The following is a 20,843-nucleotide window of genomic DNA, read 5'->3' on the forward strand; positions in this document are numbered from 1 at the left end:
TCTATAGGTTAAGAAATAGCTCAGTGCAACAGAGATGTATAGTAAGTTTTAATTTACATATTTAACCTCATTCTGAACTTTCTATTACTTTATGACTTAGTGCAGTTGTGTTATTTTTGGTTAATTACATCATGATGTGTAAGGCAATAGTGTGATCACACTAAATAGAGAACAAAGACACTATAGATGCCTTCATTACTTTTAATAAAATTATTTTGCTAAACATTTCAGTAGTTTTAAAAGAAGTGCAAACATTTTTATGAATCGTTATAGTACATAATGTTTTTAGAAAAGCAGTGCCTGTGTAAGAGTACATCTTCTGGTGTTATTCGTCATTGGATAACAGAGGATAACAGAACCTCAGAGGCCGTTCTCTGAGGTCCAACATGGAAAGCCAACCCTCACTGTGGTAGGGAATCAGGACCTCTGCTCCTAAGCGGTCTCTTCAGGGGCTGTTGCTTGGGCAGGACCTAAAGCTGAGGTCAGAGGTCCCTTTCTAGCCAAACTGGGCTGAAGGTCAGGCTTGGTCAGTTATTTAACTGGTTTTCTTTTCAGTTTTCCAAATATGGGCAGAAAACCTAAACGTCATAAATATCCATGTTGCTGCCACATAATCTGGTTAGTTCCTTTGCAAGACATACCCTTGTATCACATGTGGAAATACACACACACCGTCCACAACTGCTTGTGCCGAGAGGGGTCGCAGCGAACCGTTGCTTAACCCGGCAACACAGGGTTCAAGGCTGAGGGGGGCAGGGCCACACCCAGGTCAGGACGCCAGTCCGTCGCAAAGCACCCGAAGCAAGACTCAAACCCCAGACCCACCACACAGCAGGTCCCGGCAAAACCCGCTGCGCCACCATGCCCCCCCAACTGGAAGTAATGGAACCTTAATTTCAATTAAGACTACAGGCCTTACGATCACTCACATGAGGTTTGTTGTTTTCATTTGAGGTATGTAAGCGCTCAGCGTTGGCAGCTTCATTTTAAAAGCTCCATGCTGATCTTAAAATACGCCAGGAAACGGCAAAAACCATGAGAGGTCAGGGTGCAAGCAAGCTGCAACATCCTGCCTGCATTCCAAATACTGAACTTGTCCCCTACTTCCCCGTGGCCTGGCAGGGCATCAACGTGCCACTGAAAAAATGCTCATTGGGAATGGACAAGGACAAAAGATTTGAAAATGTGGATTCTGTTATCTTCCTACCTGTCCAATACAGTTGCTCAGCCCTGTACTATTTTAGTCACATGTTCTTTATCAGCCACAAAGACATAAACAGTCACGATTTATTACGGAAATGGTCTTATGGGCCTTTACTAGTGCAAAAGACAATAAAGTGTAATAGATTACTGAAGGGCAGTAAGTGCAGCCTGCAAGACAGTGGAGAGTACCAGGTGAACTGAACTTAGTAATGCAATAGAGGAACGAAGGAAATGTGACTGAAAACAACACAACCGTGCCAAGCTCTGTAATGCTCACAACCCACACTGAACGCTATAACACACCTCACCTTAAGTTAACATGTCCACTTGCTGTATGTTTAGTAGATTGACTACACTATAAATATAATAATATTAGACTATAAAAGTCTCAGCAAGCGACTAAATTTAGGAATTTCGGTAATTTGTCCTGTATTACAAGAGCGACGCTGAGTTTCCACGGTACTTTTTATAACAAGTTGCACGAATTCCTGCAACTTTCGGATTCATTGCCGTGTGTGTGTCTTTAAATTTTTGCTATTTAAATTTTACAGGGACGGCTCATATCATAAACAGGAATGCGAACGATGTATTATTTCTTTGTTATTGTAATTTCCTTCCTCTTTTGTCCATACTTCCACGTCACGTTGACTATTGCATTTTGCAGTTTATTTATTTTTTTTTTTTAAATAAAAAAATACTGTAACAGGCCGCGACGCCCCGCACGTTTTTTTGCTGAGGCTCCTCCCACAAAGAGGGCGTCACGGAAACGCGCCTCTACTTTGCTGAGAATCCACAGCGGAATGGACAGCGAGTGGATACAAGCCAGGCGGCAGGTAAACGCATTCGCCTTTCTGTTTTACTCCACTTTAGCTGTGGGCTGCCGCTCTCTGTATCGTAAGCTTTACGCTTGCGTTTACATCCAGGGCTGTCGCGAAGGCGAGCCCAAGACAGAACAGGGGAAATGTATTAGTTAGTAACTTAGTGTGTAAGGACGTGTAGGAGGAGAATCTGTTTGTCAGATGAACAACCATGATGCATGAATGAATCATTGAATGAGGGCCATGATGAAACCATTACCGTTACCGCTGCTGTTGTTAAGTTTACGCTGTGTAATTTACACGCTTCAGGCCTGTGGAGTAGATTACACAATGAATGCTCGTGACTAATTAAGTGCGTGAATGGAAATGAATGAATGAATGAATGAATGAGTGAGTGTGTCTGTGTGTCTAACTTTATCACCTTCCAGAACTACTTTTTAATTTTGTTCAGTGTTGTGTTTAGCCCAAGAGCAGAGACTTTGTTGTGTATTTTATTAGGTGTGTGCTGTGATGTTTTCGGCTTTTGATTCAGTTGCTCTGAATTTTGTGTAAAATGTTCTTTGATTGAGCTCAGTTGAGTTACAGCTTTAACTTAAGTTTTTTTTGTCTGTTTTTAGTGTGATGTGAAATTAAGTTGCTACATCTTTATTTTTTTGCAAGTAATTTTGTCCTAATTAAACCAAAATCAAGCCAAAGCAGAGTTATGGTGATTGAACAAGCCTACAAACCTTGTGACTTTACGACTGTATTTGTGTTTTTTGGAGGGTTTTGTTCGTGACTAAGATGCATAATGTCTGGCATAACAGGATGCATGACATGACACAACATACTAAGTTAAGGTTTATTTGGGCACTTCATGGGTGATGTAATTTCCATTTCTTTTTTTAACTTTTTATACTATTAGGGAGATAACAGAAATTCTGTTCAGTCACAATTCTATACAATAACCTGTACATAACCCGGTTGGCCTGTCATGTGTTCCTTTCATTTGCTTAATCTGGTTGTTAATTTGTTTATAAATATTTGTCTTCAATATGTTTTTCATACTGATTAGTTTTAGTTCTGTTAAGCAGTACCTAATCATTGTTTAAATCTGCCTCCCTTTTTTTTTTTTTTTTAAATGTTCAAGGTACTCTTAGGTAAGATATCAGTCTCTGAATCCACAAATGCTCATTTTTCAGTTCCTAAAAGAGCACGTTTCAGTGACTTCAGGTGTTCAGTCAGGTAGAACCAATAAACATTTGGTCTAGTGGTCTGTAATTAAATGTAATTTACTCAGTCATTTGACACTCCTGCCTCCCCATTCCCTCACTTAAATACACAGTATAATACTTTACTGTTTGTCTGTTAAAAGACAGAACTGAAGAAAATAACCATTTGGGTAAAACAATGAAAATGTGGAAGTGAGATGGAACTATGTTGAAGTAAAGGGGAAGTGAGAGTCTAGGATTGAAACTGAACATCAAATGACAGAATTTATTGAAAACATTCATTATTAAGGTCTGTAAAGAAGTCTTGAGCAAGAAAAGACCAAAGAAGACAAAGTGGTGGTTGTTTATTTTGTGAGTTAATATCCAGGTATTTGGGGGCAGCTGATAGCATAGTAGAGCTGCTACCTTTGGATCCAAAGGTTGCTGGTTTTAACCTCCTATACTGCTGTGGTACCCCTGAGTATGGTACTTGCCTTAAAGGCTTAAATTGAAATCAGTCCAATAAAATTCCCTAGTTGTATGAAAGGTAAATAATTGTGAGTAGCTTAACATTCCAAAGTTGCTTTGGAGAAAAGGATCAGCTAAATGAATAAATGTATTTATTTAAACTTTAAATACTTGTTTGGCCACTTTATGGAAAAAAAATTAAATATTCACTGCATAGAGCCATGTATGTGAAGTACAGGATGACCATAAATGAGGTCACCATGTCTCTCTGTGGTTCTATATCTTATGTATATAACCTTATGTATATAACCTTGTGTGCTCCTTTTGTTCTACTCTGTATTCCAGTTACTGTTTAGGTACTGAGGGATCATCCAGATTAGAACAGTGTATGGCTTTTGCCTGTTGGGGGATTTAATTGTTGCTGAACCACATTTTTTGTTATGTGTAGCAAAATATGACAATCCTAGTATTTTTAGATACGTCTGTAATTTGGTGTCTTTACAGTGTTTGGAACAATCTTGTGACTTTTATAAGCTCCTGCAGAATCTGACACGTGTATCCTACTTCAATTTACAGGTATGTGTTTAAGTCAGAAGTTTCAAGTTGTGCTATGTCATGTATTTTGTCTTATTATCCTGGATCTTACTGAGTAGTGGTGGATGACTTAACTTCAGCCACTTAATATGGTCTGTCTTGTTTCTTCTTTTTCTCACTTTTTGTCTTGTACCATTGCAGGAGTGCCCAGGTCCGCAATGAGATCTGTGTTACTTTTCTATTTAAGCTACTTGCTTTGCCTGTGCCTTGGGATTGTGTGTGTGGTGTTTGTTTGCTACTGGAACAACACGTGGCGTGGTGGTTTTGCTTGGGATGGCACAGCTCTACAGTTCAACTGGCACCCTGTCTTGATGGTGACCGGACTGGTAGTGCTGTACGGAAATGGTAAGTAAAGGGAGGAGGCCATCGCATGATTCTCAGCAGTCGCAGTGGTCAGGTGGTGAATTGTTCTTTTACATATGTATGAAAATGTAGTTGCCGTAGGATGAAAATTGAGTTATATGATGCCGCGCTTAAGGAAACTGTCAGATGATTAGTTTCGCTTCCCTCATTTATTTATACTTCTTAACAGGTGTGGCACCGATTGGTTAATAATACTGCATCTGAGTTTAATTTACCATTTTATGTATTTAAACACATGCATCATTAATTTAAATTTCAATACAAATTGTCAATGTGTTTAATGTAAATACTTGTATCTTTAATTTGGAGATGTGCATGCCATGATCATTTTCAGTACTTTACCATACTGAATGAACATGCATATGTTCCCTTCTGTTTTGCCTGTGGTACAGCTGCAGTTGTGTACCGTATCCCATTAACCTGGGGACAGAACAAGCAGCCCTGGAAACTTCTACATGCTGGCTTGCTGTTCCTTGCCTTTTTCCTGTCTGTCTTGGGGCTGTGTGCTGTGTTCGATTACCACAAGAAAGGGGGCATCCCCAACTTGTACTCGCTGCACAGCTGGTTGGGCATGTGCACCACAGTGCTCTTCACTGCCCAGGTACAACTGTGGGATGTGGGATCAGCCTGTTTTTCCTGCCGTGAGATTTAACCAGTTTCTAGATTCCTCTAATGTAAAAGATGTTGGGTAAATGTGGCCTTGTCTTGGTCACCAACTTCTGTCTTTTACTTAGTATGTGTTCTTTCACTCTAATTTCTGCAATGATAACAAATTTTGCCATACTCTCTGACATGTGAAAGAACTTTTTATAACCATGTTTTACATGGTTTTGTACAAACTTAACTTTCATTTTTATATCGTTAACCAAACAAATGCTTGTTTCAGTGCAATGTAGGTTGGAGCAAATGTTCATGTACAGTGTTTGCTAGTACAAGGGTTGAAGACTGCTACCCAGGAATTTTAAAGGAGCTCAGTTTTACAGTAAACTTACAGCTACAGGCTGAATTTTGTGTAGTTTCATATTTTATTTACAATAAATGATGGAATATTTTATCCCATATTTTTCTGCTCAGTGGGTGTTGGGGTCCGGTGCCTTTCTAGTCCCTTGGTCACCAATGGCCTTCCGTAAGATACTCAAACCTGTACATGTATGGATGGGCAGCGTAATATTTGTCCTGGGCATTGCATCTTGCATCTCTGGCATCAATGAGAAGCTCTTCTTTGCACTGTGAGTATCTACAATATTTTTATGGCCTGGAGTCATGTATCATGCTTTAGAAGCTAATGTATGAGTATAGGAGGCTTTCTTAAATAAAATTAAGGTAGTATTTGTTACCTTTAATGTTGATTTCAATTTTACATGTATTTTTTCTCTTTTTACAGCTTGCGGTAATGTGTACAAATAACATTAAACAGCTCTTAAATTCTACTATAAATTTTTCTGTGTGCAGATTCAGAAACTAATACATAGTGATTTTGTACTGGTGTACGTTTTTATTTGTTGTACAATGTCTGACATTAGTCTGATAAACTATTGGTTGTTCTTACAGTAAAGGAAACACCAATCAGACGCAGCCATACTCCAAGCTGCCACCAGAGGCTGTGTTTGCTAATTCACTGGGAATTCTGATAGTAGTGTTTGGATTAGTTGTGCTTAAAATACTGTCCAATCCAGAATGGCAGCGACCAGAGCCAGGGCCTGACGATGAGAGTTCCAGAGTAAGTATAACAGCTAGAAGATACATGGAGTATGCTGTTTTTTTCCTAAATGTCTTTTTTTTTTTATTTTTTTTATATATATATATATATCAAAGACATGTTTTTTATTATGTCCTCCATTTATTCAGTGCCTGCCAATTCAAGCGACAGGTATTGTTAGTTGGTATAGTTCTTTTGTTATGTGGATTATTTGGTTCTGTAGCTCTGTAATCTTGCTCCCTGAAAGGTTCTGTTTTCTTGACTCATTATTATGATTATAATAAGGGTTTTTGTCATTTTTGTTAAATTGTCCTTCCATAAAGACTATTGTATTCTTAAATCAGATGTTATTTTAAGCCTTTAACATGCTAAACTGTTTATGTATGTTTATTAAAACTTGAAAAAGAGAACTTTCAGAATTAATACATTCCATATTCAGTATTGGCTGCCCATTGGAAGTGATAGGAGTATACAAATTTGTTACAGAAATTGTAGTGTTTCGGAAGCCAAAGAGTGAGTTTTAATGTGTATTTAAACTGCAGTTTTGTCTTTATTTTCAGCCATTGCTTCGAGAGTAGAGCTGATTGGACGGCAAAGAATGTATTTCTCATCTTGTCCAGCTTCCCCCCCCCCTTTCTCTGTTTAAAAAAAAAAAAAAAAACAAAATATAAGAAATATTATACAATGACATACTACTGGAGGCACTGCTGGGACAGTGTTACATCTCTGCAAAAACTACAGAACGACGTTTATGCAAATTAAAAAAAAATCATTTTCTGTGCCTTTGTTTACTTTGTCAAACCCTAAACGGATATAAATGTATACACTGGTATGAAATAACAAATAAAGCATTGTTCAATGGAAAGAGCTTGCTGTGAACTTCATATACGATTTCGAACTTTTTAAGTATGTGTATATAGCAGTTGATTGTGTCGAGCGTTATACCTAAAGCCCTTATCTATAATATATTCCGGTTAGAACCGGTTTCTACTTCAGGAGGCCCACGCCCACAATGTGGTGTGGTTGGGATACGTTAGGGCAAAAAGCCGACGTCTTAAATGACGTTGCTCTGAACTAGCCAATCATTGAGCGAAATTATTTTGCTAACCAATAAAAAAACTCTTGTCTGTGTTCACAATTTACATACCACTAAAGTAAAAAATGCTGCGAAGATGAATTCTTACAAAAATACTGTCATTTCGTAAGAAGTTGGGGATACAGTGCATACTTAAGGAATGCTTGATGGCATTTGCAAAGGAAATATCACAGTCGCAGCTCTTCTGTGACTGCAACAAACGTTCGACTGGGGAGTTGCCTAACGCACCGTCTACTAGGTACTGAAATTTTTATCAAGCGAAGACACACCCAACACCGCAAAATATCTGGTTACATATATATCATATATATGACACCTGCTGGAGGCGATAGACGTTGTCCTTACATTAGAACTCTACCCCCTTGTGGTTCTAGCCAAGAAGTAACTAGTGACAGACCATGTCTTTACAACCTTCTTTTGTATCAGTTTTAAGAATGTAATTCTGTGTTGCCGTTACTTACTTTTCGCAAATATTTTCTGTCATTGTGGCTTTGCATTTTACCGATTTACTGTACGTTATGTATTATTAAAACTATAAAGTGAAATATACGTTACAAGGAGCGTTTTGTTTTCAAAAAGATTAAAGCACAATGTAACCTATAGCCTATTATCATTTTTATGTCATTGTTTTACACTACGAAACACCTTGTCCTTGGCAAACAATGTTTGAAATGGAGAAATTAATAATTAACAATAAAATCAAAGTGTAAAACGGTAACCAATAACCAAAACAAATCAGGTCGATTAAAATATATAATTTTTTCAGTTTTATAGCTGAACCAACCTACCCTAGCTCATACGTTTGTCAAGAATGTCGGCTACTTCGAGCTATCATGGCGGAAGATACCGTCAATCATTCTCTGGCACTATGCGCAACACAGAGGGTTAATTTTGCAGCAGTCAAACGAACCAATCACATGTTCCTCGATAGTTGCCAAAAATTATGGAGGTTTCAACCAGGTCCGCTTGCAGTAAATAAGAGCCCCTTTGAACGGAAAAGTTTCAAACGTCTTCAGGTCTTTGTACGCACTGTATAATGTCTGGTAGAGGGAAAGGCGGTAAAGGTCTTGGAAAGGGTGGCGCGAAACGTCATCGTAAAGTACTTCGCGACAATATCCAGGGTATTACAAAGCCCGCCATTCGTCGCTTGGCGCGTCGTGGGGGTGTGAAGCGGATCTCTGGCCTTATCTATGAGGAGACAAGAGGAGTGCTAAAGGTCTTTTTAGAAAATGTCATTCGCGACGCAGTCACGTACACCGAGCACGCAAAGCGTAAAACTGTCACTGCTATGGATGTTGTGTACGCCTTAAAACGGCAGGGACGCACACTGTACGGCTTCGGAGGTTAAGATTTTTTCGCTCCTGTGCCTACTTGTCACCCCCCACCCCCAAAAACAAACAAAGCAAAAAAAAAAAAAAAAAAAAAAACAAAGGCTCTTTTAAGAGCCACCCAAAAGTCCGAATAAAGAGCAGTTTTCGATTGTTAAGAATGTTATTCTGTGTTTTACTTCTGTTTTTAAATACTTAAGTGATTATAGGTTTGTATACTATGAATATCTGCGATTTACGTCTTTACATAGCTGCTTAGTTGATTCGACGGGGTAACGTTGAGTATATATTGTTTTCAGGGATGGAAGGGCCAAATAACATCTGCAGTAGTACTCAGCAGTATATATATATATATGTGTGTAGAACTATCCGGAGTGCTGCCACAGATTTATAGATAATGTATATATTGGCCCTGAATACACGACGAAGTACTATAGCTAATACATACGTTGTGTGTGTGTGTGTGTGTATATATACATATATATATATATATTATATACACTGTACACACACACACACACACATAAAACCTACACATATTAATTATATATAGACTTTTATACTCTGGCATTGTATAGAAATATTGGGCAAAAGGGGGAACAGCTTACATTAGCACTTGGGAAGGACACATGCCACCCACCCCATTTTATCATGCCTATGCTTGTAATTTTATTTTCAACATTATTATGTATCAAACTAAGATCAGAGTCATTACGATTATGCTTTAAAGCACTAAATATAAATGCATTACTTTGTGAAAAACCTCTCTGCAAACTTAATCATTAAGTTAATGTTACTCCCAGTGTGTACATGACTACCTAAGGCTCAGGATCCCAGTTAGTATCCCAACTGTGCTTCAGAGTTCACTTTAGTGTAGAGACATACATTTTAAGTGCTCAAACCAATATAACACAGACAAGAAATAATGCACAAAAACACTTAATAAGGCAGGGGAATAAATATAAAGTCTTTTATGATGAGAAGAGGCACGAGATCCTTTGTCAAATAACATAGTCTATTCGACTATTTAACTTTTGCAAGGAAGATATTCGAGGCTTGTTTTTAATTTATATCTGCATGAACTTAATGTATAATTAAACCATATTTAACATATGCATATTATGTATAATCAATAATCACACTGGTCAAATGCCAGAGCAGTGCTCTCGCTGGGCGGCACTGAAACAATAGCAAAGTTCCCGATAGAGAACAACTAGTGAATTATATACGTTTCACCACAAATATTACTGACGAAGCCCAATTATGAAAGCAAGCATAAATCGATGGTTACATTTTATTTACAGATACACTTAATAGGAATAATCAAGGAATGAATGCGTCATTCCGATTAGGAAAGGATGAAATGGCGACCTGTGATGAACTGTGTTAACTTCACCTCGGATAAAGTGGTCGTATTCCTTCACCGTGCACAGTTTACTTTTAAAAAAACAATATTAATGTGAAGTAGGGTCTTTTCTTCGATGAAATACAATTTAGCCCAGCCCTCGACTAAGTTTTGATGATTTTATTTCAGAAAGACTGAAGGAAGTCGAGTCCGAGCAGCTCGGTTCACCCGCGACATGGAGAAACTTTTCCCGTTTCTGTTAAAAAAGTACGTACGTTTCGTGTTTAACAGCCACGCACCCGAAAAATGCCGATGTTCTGCGTTTGTTTTCGTCCTTTGCTGTCGCTACAAGTGTTAGTTTGGCCGATAATTTCGTTGTTTTCACCGGGAAGAAAACACAACCCCGGAGTGTTTTCGTCCGCTCGGAGCCGCTGTACAGACGGTTGAGTCTACAGGGTTCTCATCTCGTATTTAAGTTCCGCCCCGTTCGGCGTGTCGCGTAACCATTGTCTGACTGACAGTCTGCGCAGCACGGAAAGCCACCACTTTTCGGATATGGCAGAAGTCGCTCCAGCTCCGGCGGCAGCTCCCGCTAAAGCTCCTAAGAAGAAGTCCGCTTCCAAGCCCAAGAAGTCCGGGCCCAGCGTGTCCGACCTCATCCTGAAGGCCGTGTCCGCTTCCAAGGAGCGCAAAGGGATCTCCCTCGCTGCCCTGAAGAAGGCTCTGGCGGCCGGCGGCTACGATGTGGAGAAGAACAACTCGCGCGTGAAGCTCGCGCTCAAGTCGCTGGTCCAGAAAGGAACGGTGGTACAGACCAAAGGCACCGGCGCTTCCGGCTCCTTCAAACTGAGCAAGAAGACGGAGTCCAAGAAGCCGGTGAAGAAGGTGGTCGCCAAAGTGAAGAAGCCGGCAGCGGTTAAGAAGCCAGCTGTGGCGAAGAAGCCCAAAAAGGCGCCTGCGAAGAAGGCGGCGGCGGCAGCCAAGAAGTCTCCCAAGAAGGCGAAGAAGCCAGCAGCGGCGGCGGCGAAGAAGGCCGCAAAAAGCCCGAAGAAAGTGAAGAAACCAGCGGTGAAGAAAGTGGCAAAGGCTCCCAAGAAGGCGAAAGCTGCCAAGCCCAAAGCTTCGAAGCCCAAGGCGGCGAAAACGAAGAAGGGGGCCGCCAAAAAGAAGTAAACGGCGCCTAAGAGAGAACTCTTTACAACCCAAAGGCTCTTATAAGAGCCACCACGGCTTCATAAAAGTGCAAATTCTAGTGCATTCCTAATGTATTGTTTGTAAACATGGATTTGTTGGAAGGATTTATTTTTGTAATAAATAATTTTAATATAAGATTTGTGTTGAATGTCTACACCAAAAAAAAAATGTAACTTTTAGATCGGTGTGTTTGACATGTTCGTATCCTTTCGCTAAAACAGGCCTGTAGAAGCACTTGTAGTGTTCGAGTTCCAATGCCTGTAAATTATTTTTAATGTCCTGGGTTAAAATGAGTTTGAATGTCTAGCTTGTCGGTTATTAGCCATTTTAAATAATGTACAGTTAAACAGAAAAAGCTGGCAAGGTGCGCCGTAGACTGTGTAGATGTAGACATTGACACACATCTCGTTAGGAATTTGTACCAGTGTTTTAATAAATCAAAACTAAATTAAAAAAAAAAATAAAGATGCATTCCTGCGTATTTCTATCCCAGATTACAAGGGGTTATTTAAATAAATGCGCCATATATACGCAATCCAATCATATTAGATATTTTCTCATATCCAATGAACGTTAAGGAACCGCCCACTCCCGTGTCAGTGCGCTGCAGGCGAAGAGCCACAGATCTGGTGTTTTTACACATTTTCGATTCAATGCCTCGCTGAGCAAACCGAGTGAATCAACGTTGTCATTACATGTAGTGTGTTCAGTAGATGCATAAATCAGTACTAATTCTGTCTGATAATACGTTTCTTTCGCGTTACATAGTCGCTTTTACAAATAAATACACAGATGTTTATGCACCTACAGCTTCATAAAAATATCATATGGTGTTATAATTTACCATGACATTATCCATGGCTGAATCAAATGCTGTATAGAAATGTGCCTAACTGCATAACCACAAGGATTCGGTCACCTTGACATGTGCCTCACTGGCTAATTAGATTATGAGCCGCACGTGTTGAGGCTGTGTTCGTTAAGAATCACGTAGAAGTTCAGTCTTAAAAGCCACACGATTTCGTATCAGGCCGCATTTACCCACTGATGTTACCATGCATGGTGTTTCAGTGCAGTATTGCTAGGTAGCGACACTTTTGACACGAAATCGTCACTGTCCTTAGAACTGTAAAAATCAAGCAACATACACGTGTCATCTCACAGTGGCAGCAGTGGGATCGTTCAAAATGTCAAACTCCTCTGCATTAGCTTCATTGTCCCATTTATTTTTGCCTGAGCTTTATTTTACTGTGCGCTCAGAGTCCTCGTGCTGAAGCAGCAATTCAGTTCATCTGCCAAGAAGCAAACTTGTACATGTGAAAAAACACACTTGTGATACACCTGTTATTGGAGAAGTTACAGAAATAAATGCAGCAACTGCTTGACAGTTGAAACGCTCTATTATCCTTTCTTCAGCTCTCAAACCTTTTACTCTATATTCTGCTTTACCTCGGCCTCTGAACTTTTAAAGGAAAAGAAATACCAATTGATTCGAATGAAAAATCTAGTCTGTCACATTCAGATGTAACAGTACTGTGATAAAACGGTATTATGTCGTACTGGAAATGAACATTCATTTTTTTTAATCATATGCTATCCAGCACACTGTGAAAATACAACAAAGTATTAGGGATTGGAGCTAATTTATTGCTGAGGTGTTCTTTGGTGTGGTGCAGTCACTTTCAATCCATCCTTCTCTCACTCACACCCCAAACAAATACTAAAAAAAGTACATTTTACTTGTAACGTGGCAGCAAAATGTGACTGTTGTGTCTTTCAGTTGGCAATTGAAGACTAATAAAAAGACTAAGGCAGTGATAAAAAATGGCAGTCTGTCGAGATAATCCAAAATTTTGACTGATGATTTTTAAGAATATGTCTTATCTAGAATTATTCACAGAATCTTCCTTATTCAGCAGTGTTACTTTGTTTCTTAATACTATTTGTAGGGCACTGCTCTGGGTTCAGATGGGGCAAAGGAGGCCACACGGACAGCATTCATTATAAACGTTTATTGGAATCACACAGTGAAAGGTATGGGGGGGATATGGAAATAATGCTTTTGGTCCAAGAGCCTTGTCTTGTCAAAGACTTGCACCTCAAGCCAGTCTTCTCAGGCCTGCAGTAGTAGTAGTAGTAGTAGTAGTAGTAGTAGTAGTAGTAGTAGTAGTAGCACAGCAGTTGAACACTTAATTTACATTTTACCCACAATTGAACTATTTACAGTTATACCCATTTTCCTGCTCAAACGTAACACCCCCCAGTAACACGGCTTGTCACAATACAATTAAACGGTTCAGTGACCTTGTATTTCAGTCGAACCTAATTTAGTGTAGTCATTTCCCATGTGGTAAAACTAGCTGTGCACGTGGAACTGCCAGTCAGGGGCTCTCTGGCAGTGTGGAGTATTGGCTACGAGAAGGGATGAGTGCCTGAGTCCCGCCAGTTCCTCGTGCTGTAGTACTGAAACAAAGTGATACAAAATGATACTGAGTGTGATACCAGCTAGGGAGACCTGTAGCTGTGTTAGCCTTTGACAGTGGGATTGGGTGGAAGATGAGCAGAGCAGCATAAGAATGGATGACCTGCAAAGCCACAGGGAAGGTCATTCCATGTTATTTGGCATTTTTTGTTAAAAGCAGCAGCAAAAACGTTAGAATAAGATGCAGTCTGGATTTGTCCGACTATCCCAGCTGCCATGGTCACCTGTGGAATAGTAAATATACTGTAGTGAGTTATTTCTGATAATGGACTAACAGCTGGGGTGATGTGGAAAAAAAAAACCATGAGATGAGAGCCAAAAGGACAAGGGTGGGGTCATTTTTGTGGTGAAGTGCAGACCACAAGCCAATTGCTATATTTCATTCTCTGTTCACAATATTAGCAGTTGAACCTGGACGAAATTATTTTCAGGGAATAGAGCTGTGCATTTGTTTGACCCTTTTCTCCAAAGCCACCAAACAACACTAAGCTACTTAGAAGTATTTATCCATTTACATTGCTAGGAAATTTTACTGAAGCAGGTTAGTGTAGGTACCTTGTTTTAAGATGCGACAGCTGGAGAGGGGAATTGAACTCGGGACCTATGAGACCAAAGGTAGTAGCTTTGACCACTACAATGCAAGCATAACACCCCCTGTTGATGGCTCTAAGAATGGTAACGAAAATTAACTAAACTTAATAACCAAATAACTTAAATAAATTAAAAAAATAGGAAAATTTTATATGACATTTGTATTGATATTACAGTGTGTGTGTAATATGTATGTACCGTATGTAGTGGTGGAGCTGCGCTCCATGTCCACTAGATGGCGGTATACGGTAGAGTATATATGATTAGTCATGACACATTAGTTCGCACTTTCCAAAAAATACGACACTTTGATTTTGTAACTCTAGAATAACTGCATTCCATGTTTGAACGTTATGTAAACAAAGAAATAAGCGTGCCAAAGTTCAATACGGACTACGTCTCAATTTCTGGATTTAATGTTGTTTCTGAACGTTCAATATTAAATATTTAAAATGCAATGTTTTTCAAACATTTGTTCCCCTCTGTATTGCATTACAAATGAAACCAAATTGAACTATGAAGCTATTTTTTTCTCATTTTCAACTTTTCTGGTGTGCGTTAGTGTATTTTTTTCTGTAAACTAATTGAAATTAATCAACGAAATGCAGAACCGAAATAGAAAATTGACTTTCTGATGTCTTTCTTATGTTATAATATTTGATCACACTGAAAAATGCTGAAAAAATTAATTCGCCAATTAGTTCAGTGTACTTTAATCTTCTTAAACGCTTACGTACAAACATAACCCGTGCACCTCTTAAGCCCTGCGAACGGGGTCCCGCAAAGAAGCCAATTTGACAGAAACACGGGGACACGTATCGCAGCGCCGCGTTACGCCGCGTTACGCCCCCGGTCCCCTCTTAACGCAGTAGGACGGCAGCACGCGCCGCACGTACACCACACGCTCGACAGCGTGGAAACATACGTCGGACGCTCACGCCGGACCCTTCCGCTGCACAGCTGTGCTAGCGCGCGCCACCGATGAGGTCACCGCTGCAGTGGGCGTGGCGGGGCGTCCCCGGAGGCGTGGCTCTCTTTTACTCCGCTGAGAAGCCGGAGTGGAGAAAGTTAACGGGTGGCATAAGCGGAGAAAAAAAGAAGAGAAAAGTTGAGGATTTGCTGACGTCCCGGTAACATCTCGGCAGAAGAACAGCATTACTTTACACACCTTCAGTTTGCAGAGTAAGTGAGTCCGAGCCGCCGCAGCTGTGCTCCAGTTCCTCCGCTGCGGTGCACTTCTGGAAGAGGCGGAAAACATCAAATCCAGGAGATGTATCTAGAGGAAAAGTTTTTGTTATGTGTTAAAGTGGAAGAGTCTCATTTCTCAGTTTAGCATGTTGGTGAGGTAAATCAGTGTATCCGTTTTGGTGCTTTCTGCATCCTGGTTTTGGATTTTCCCAATGGGTTTGTCTTTGGTAATATTCTATTGTTCTGATATGATTATGAACCGGCGTTATGATATTCATACAGAAGGAAGTAACATTGTGAGACGCATTCTGTACATCCATTGGCTGAACTCTTAAGAAGATATTTCGTATTCCTGATCAAATGAATAGTAGATTTATTTAAGGACATTGTCATTTCTTATTTTATTCATGGCAGGATGTACGAAATAATTCGAAAATGGTTTGAATTCATTTTTCCAACAGATGCAACTGTTATTATTTAGCACAGTGTTTACAAAACACAGTAAGGTCTACTGAATCACAAGGTGAACCTTCAATGAATATGAGAAGTTAATATGTTTAAGTCTGAATGTAACAAACGAATGTTTTTTTTTTTTTATGTTTCAGCCTAATTGAAAGTAATTACATAACTTTCCTTATGCACATGAGAAACCTTGGAGTTAAACCTTGAGCAAAAAAAGAGTGAAATGAGCAGACAATAATGAGCTGTGATTTTCTGTCAGGAAGACCACAACATCACATTGTTTCTCATTAGGTCATGTTTAATTCATTAATTTTTCTTAAGTTTAAAATGATGGATAGCTTTTGCCCATTAATGTTTGTTAGTAAATTTGTTACAGAGAAGGGCATTTTAACCATGAAGCTTTACTGAATTTTGCTAACATTTTTGCCCCAACATCATGAGTAACTGTGTCCAGTTGGTATAGAAACAGCTCCTGGACCTGTGACTGTAGAACATTTGATTTTTTGCCATATTTCCTTAGTCAAATGTAACATTGCAATTTTGTGTGGAAAAAAAAAATCATAAGACTCAAGGTAATTATTGGAATGAAATCAGATGTTTACATTGCTCGACATTTGGGTGATCACATCCCAGAAAGCTTTTCAAAAACAGGAGTGGACAAAGAACTGGCAGCAACTGTGCAGATGGGGTCATAAACCTTGTGGATTGTGGATGCCATACTTTGGCTGTTGCTTAGAGGCTACATATTTATCTCAGTTATCTTCTTTTCTTTTGGAGTAGGGTGTTTCCAGTTGGATGTAACTTTTGTTGTGTGATCCAACCTTATGGTTAAGGACAAGTGTTGATTTTTCCACTGTGAGAAGATTGTTGGAATGTACTTGTGTGAGAAATGAGAATATACGAAAGAGCTTCTTGGAGTGCTGAGGGTATCGCTTACACTCCTTGCATTCCTTCACAATATGAAGAAGTGTGTTTAATTTTTCTTTTTAAAACCTTATTTGTAAGGATTAAATTAAGGAGGGTTCTACTTTTTTAGCTGAGCTAGTTTTAATTTTCCATTACTAAGAGATATCCTTCTGTACCAGAGCTGTTATTTTAAACTATCTGTAGATGTGGAAGTAATATCTAGGATTAGGGATTTCAGGTGCTATCCTAGAAAGACATTCCATTATAAGGTATTTACAGCCGCACACACACACACACACACACACACACACACACACACACAAACACACACACAAACCAAAGGCATTATAGCGCTATAAGTTCATGTCTTTAGAATGTGGGAGGAATATTTTCAGTCTTTGATATTATTATTTGAGAGCATTTTGAGGTGTATTGCTGAAAGGGATAGTATACTGGAAATTACTGTCAGTTTTTGAATAATGACATACAACAATGATATAGTTGCAAGCGTGCAGCCAAGGGCCATGATCTCTTGATTTTTAACTGAAGTTAGAATTTACATTTACATTACATTTACATTTATTCATTTAGCAGACGCTTTTGTCCAAAGCGACATACATCTCAGCAAAAGTACAATTTATTCATTACATTGAGAGAAGGAGACATAGCTGCAGACATGAAAGTCTCAAGCAAATTTGAACTGCGTTTGTGTAAAGTGTAATCATTTCTCTTAATGTTTATTTTATTGTTTTACATTTGGACAGTTATGTTTCTTGTGATTAGAATTTTGTGAGTGATCTTTCTCAGTATAGTCTGTTTATTGTGGTGGCAGTTGCTTACCACACAAATGCAATGTTTACTTTCTTTAGGTGGTTGGAGACCCCCTCATATAGTTTAACTGCATAGGTTAAAAAAAGGGTTGGAAAAATAAATAATTCAATTATCTTTCCACATAGCCCCCCAGAGCTAGGGTATCTGAGCTAACTGGAGATGAATGTTTAAGATAGGAAAGTAGAGTCAGCATGATCCCACATGTGCAAACCATTAATCTGGTGTGCCTTATGCCCCTGCTCCAGAAATACTGGTGAAAACATGTAATACTGAGGGTATGACCAAGAACAAGTGCTGCAGACAGCCTGCAACTGTGGTTAATGGTCTTTATTCAGTTATTTGAATTACTTTTGCAACTTATATAAGTGTTATGGCTTGCCACATTATACCGTGGAACAGAGGATGGTGGGATGTTCAATTCAATTCACTTCAATTCAGTTCAATTTATTTTTATCTCACACAGTGACACAGAGCACCGAACAAAGGCATAAGACAAATAGACAAATAGATAGTTGGCTGTATATTACATTACTACAGTATGCCTTATGAGGAAAAGAACAAAAAACTCCAACTGAAAGTCAATGGAGAATTGTGCCAGTGGCTGTCCACCCCTCCTGGGCATTCTTGATTAAAAAAAGACTTTAAGACCATTTACAGCTAATAATAACATTGTAGCTGAGTGTTATAATGTAGTTGAGTGTTATAAAGTGTTATAATCAGTCTTAAGCAGAACGTTAATTTCTGCATGAAAGAGATCCTGGCATGTCATGAAAAGCACCGCACGGATGTTGTCATAATGTGTAAAGATTTCAGTACACAAAGAAATAGAATAAAAAGTGCCAAGGAAAAAATTATGTGCCTATTCCATAATTCATTGCATTTGTTTGGTTGAATGAAAAATGTGATTTGGGAACTGGGAAGACTCACTGCTGAAGCTGCAAGAAAAACATTGAATCAAGCATCAGATATGCTGCATGTTTTGCTACACAGCCTGGTCATGTCAGTATGAAACATAGACCACCCCTCTATGTAAGACACCCTTCATTCATTTGTTTGTTTGTTTGTTTTTTCCATCCATCCATCCATTATAACCTTACTCCTTTAGGTAACCTTTAAATGAATTGTAGTGTCCCTGCTTACTGCATGTGGCTCTGTAAAGCTAAAGTTAGAAAAAATTATACAACATGCAGCAACATGAAAGTTCTCTGCCTCATGTTTGCAGTCTTGAACAGAACAATCATTTCTACATGAAACGGATACTGACATGTCATTAAAAACAGCCCAGGGCAACAAAGGATATGTGTCATGCATCATAACCTTGTGGCCACTCTTTACTTAAAAAGTATGTAATCATGGATTATGAGTTGACATTATGTCACAGCCAAAGCTAACCCAAACCAACCTCTCTATCTTTAGAGAAGTTACTCTTTGGTCATTGATTTTATTTGCCATTTGTCTTATGCTCTAGAAAATTGTATTTTTGCAGTCAATAGAATTCAATATATGCAAGAAAAACTCAAACAGTATCTCTGCAGATGCTTGATTTTGTCCTATACTCTCTACCATATTACTACAAAAAGGAGTGTAGTTTGTGTTTCAGCATTTTGCCCGAAGTGTGAATATTATACTGTCTGTTGAGCCTATTGAATTGTCAGAAAATTAAAAGAGGTTTCCTAAATATGGCACATCAGATGCATATTCAGAAAAGAAAACGTTGTGAAAATCACGTGAGCAGCATAGTTGAGTTAAAGCAAAATGTTGCATTTATTTTTTACATTGAAGGTAATTTTTTCATCACTGTATGGTTGACATCCATATTTTTGCTCAGATTTCTTGTCTAATTTTTCTTCATTTCTCTTCTTCATTTACCCTCTTTGGTGCAGACCTTGAGAATCCATCATAATGCTGAAGCAGAGATCTCTTCCCCACCTCTTGCTTACCCTTTTATGCCTGTGGGCAGTGTGCAAGGCTCAGTTTGAGCCATGGGGTTACCATGAGGCCGAGCAGGAACACTATACTGCCCCAGAACTGCCTCCTGACACTCCCAAGATTCAGCTGCGCCTGGCAGGCGAGAAGCGCAAGCATAATGAGGGCCGTGTGGAGGTCTTCTATGATGGCGAGTGGGGCACCATCTGCGATGATGACTTCACCATTCATGCTGCCCATGTGGTGTGTAGACAACTAGGCTATGTTGAGGCCATCTCATGGTCTGCAGCTTCAAAATATGGCAAAGGAGAAGGTAGGACAGCCACTGTTTGAGTCTAACCCCCATGGTCCAAGTCCTGTTTGAGAAAGCATTCCAAATGACATTTCATCAGTAAAGCAATTTCAGTCTTTCAGAATACATTATGCATTTTAATTTGTGTTTGATTTATATTTGAGATGAGGTACCTAACTATCCAAATAATTACATCAACAGACAAATTAAGAATAAATTTACAACCAGAACACTGACCTTAGAGCCTGCATACCACGTGGCCCTTGAGATCCTGAGTTGTTGACTCTTTTTTGTGAGCTTTAGATATGGTTTTTTCAGTTTGCCAGATTACATTATGTTGACCATTACATTTACATTTACATTTATTCTTTTAGCAGACACTTTTGTCCAAAGTGACTTACAGCAGATACTATGCAGTGTTATTAGCCCACACACCTTATTCACCAAGGTGACTACACTACTAGATACACTACTTACAAGGGGTTACTCATCCATGCATCGGTGAAACACACTCACTCTGTCACAGTCACACACCACTTTACATACTTAATCATTTTATTGTCTCAGTTTTCATTTGCATAATTTTGAGCTTCATTTGGTCTCCCGGTTCATATAGAACCAGGGGAAAATTAATGGAAATTGCGTATGGGGAAAGTCAGAAAAGGTTCAGAAATGTAAGTGTTATGCTGTCGCACCGGAAGAAAGCCATCGGACCCAAGTGCAGAGCGTTGGGGTTAATCCAAAAACTGTAGTCACAAAACAATCCAAGGGTCGCCAATGTACAACCGTAACCAGAGGGACAATCCGAAAGCCGTAATCCGTGAGACAAGCAGGAGATTGTGGAAACCGTGGGGTCGTGAGAAGGAA

General features: G+C 39.2%; 4 protein-coding genes across 5 annotated transcripts in view; all 4 read left to right on the plus strand.

Annotated features, from left to right (window-relative positions):
• Positions 1-1,964: 1,964 nt before the first annotated feature.
• Positions 1,965-6,996, plus strand: cyb561a3a (cytochrome b561 family, member A3a). 2 transcript variants are annotated; one of them, XM_018744017.2, is made up of 7 exons: positions 1,965-2,036; positions 4,184-4,255; positions 4,415-4,618; positions 5,029-5,237; positions 5,711-5,865; positions 6,188-6,356; positions 6,896-6,996. In XM_018744017.2, exons 3-7 carry the CDS (start codon positions 4,432-4,434, stop codon positions 6,911-6,913), a joined length of 738 nt encoding a protein of 245 aa, XP_018599533.1. In that variant the 5' UTR covers positions 1,965-2,036; positions 4,184-4,255; positions 4,415-4,431; the 3' UTR covers positions 6,914-6,996. The 2 variants fall into 2 exon arrangements, with proteins under 2 accessions (XP_018599533.1, XP_018599532.1); XM_018744016.2 differs by lacking the exons at positions 1,965-2,036; positions 4,184-4,255 and having other exon boundaries at positions 4,314-4,618.
• Positions 6,997-8,427: 1,431 nt separating this feature from the next.
• Positions 8,428-8,820, plus strand: zgc:153409. The gene has a single exon (XM_018743981.2). The coding sequence runs from the start codon at positions 8,468-8,470 to the stop codon at positions 8,777-8,779; it is 312 nt and encodes a 103-aa protein (XP_018599497.1). The 5' UTR covers positions 8,428-8,467; the 3' UTR covers positions 8,780-8,820.
• A 1,768-nt stretch (positions 8,821-10,588) lies between these two features.
• On the plus strand, positions 10,589-11,907 carry histh1l1 (histone H1 like1). Its single transcript, XM_018744131.1, has one exon. The coding sequence runs from the start codon at positions 10,660-10,662 to the stop codon at positions 11,275-11,277; it is 618 nt and encodes a 205-aa protein (XP_018599647.1). The 5' UTR covers positions 10,589-10,659; the 3' UTR covers positions 11,278-11,907.
• A 3,512-nt stretch (positions 11,908-15,419) lies between these two features.
• loxl2b (lysyl oxidase-like 2b) overlaps positions 15,420-20,843 on the plus strand; it is a 36,993-nt gene continuing 31,569 nt past the window's right edge. Inside the window, exons 1-2 of the mRNA XM_018744129.2 lie at positions 15,420-15,553; positions 19,642-19,997. Coding sequence (XP_018599645.1) covers positions 19,661-19,997 — 337 coding nt within the window. The 5' untranslated portion in view covers positions 15,420-15,553; positions 19,642-19,660. The remainder of the gene's footprint in view (positions 15,554-19,641; positions 19,998-20,843) is intronic.

The sequence above is a fragment of the Scleropages formosus genome, chromosome 12 (assembly GCF_900964775.1).
Source record: "Scleropages formosus chromosome 12, fSclFor1.1, whole genome shotgun sequence".
In the NCBI taxonomy this organism is placed as follows: Eukaryota; Metazoa; Chordata; class Actinopteri; order Osteoglossiformes; family Osteoglossidae; genus Scleropages; species Scleropages formosus.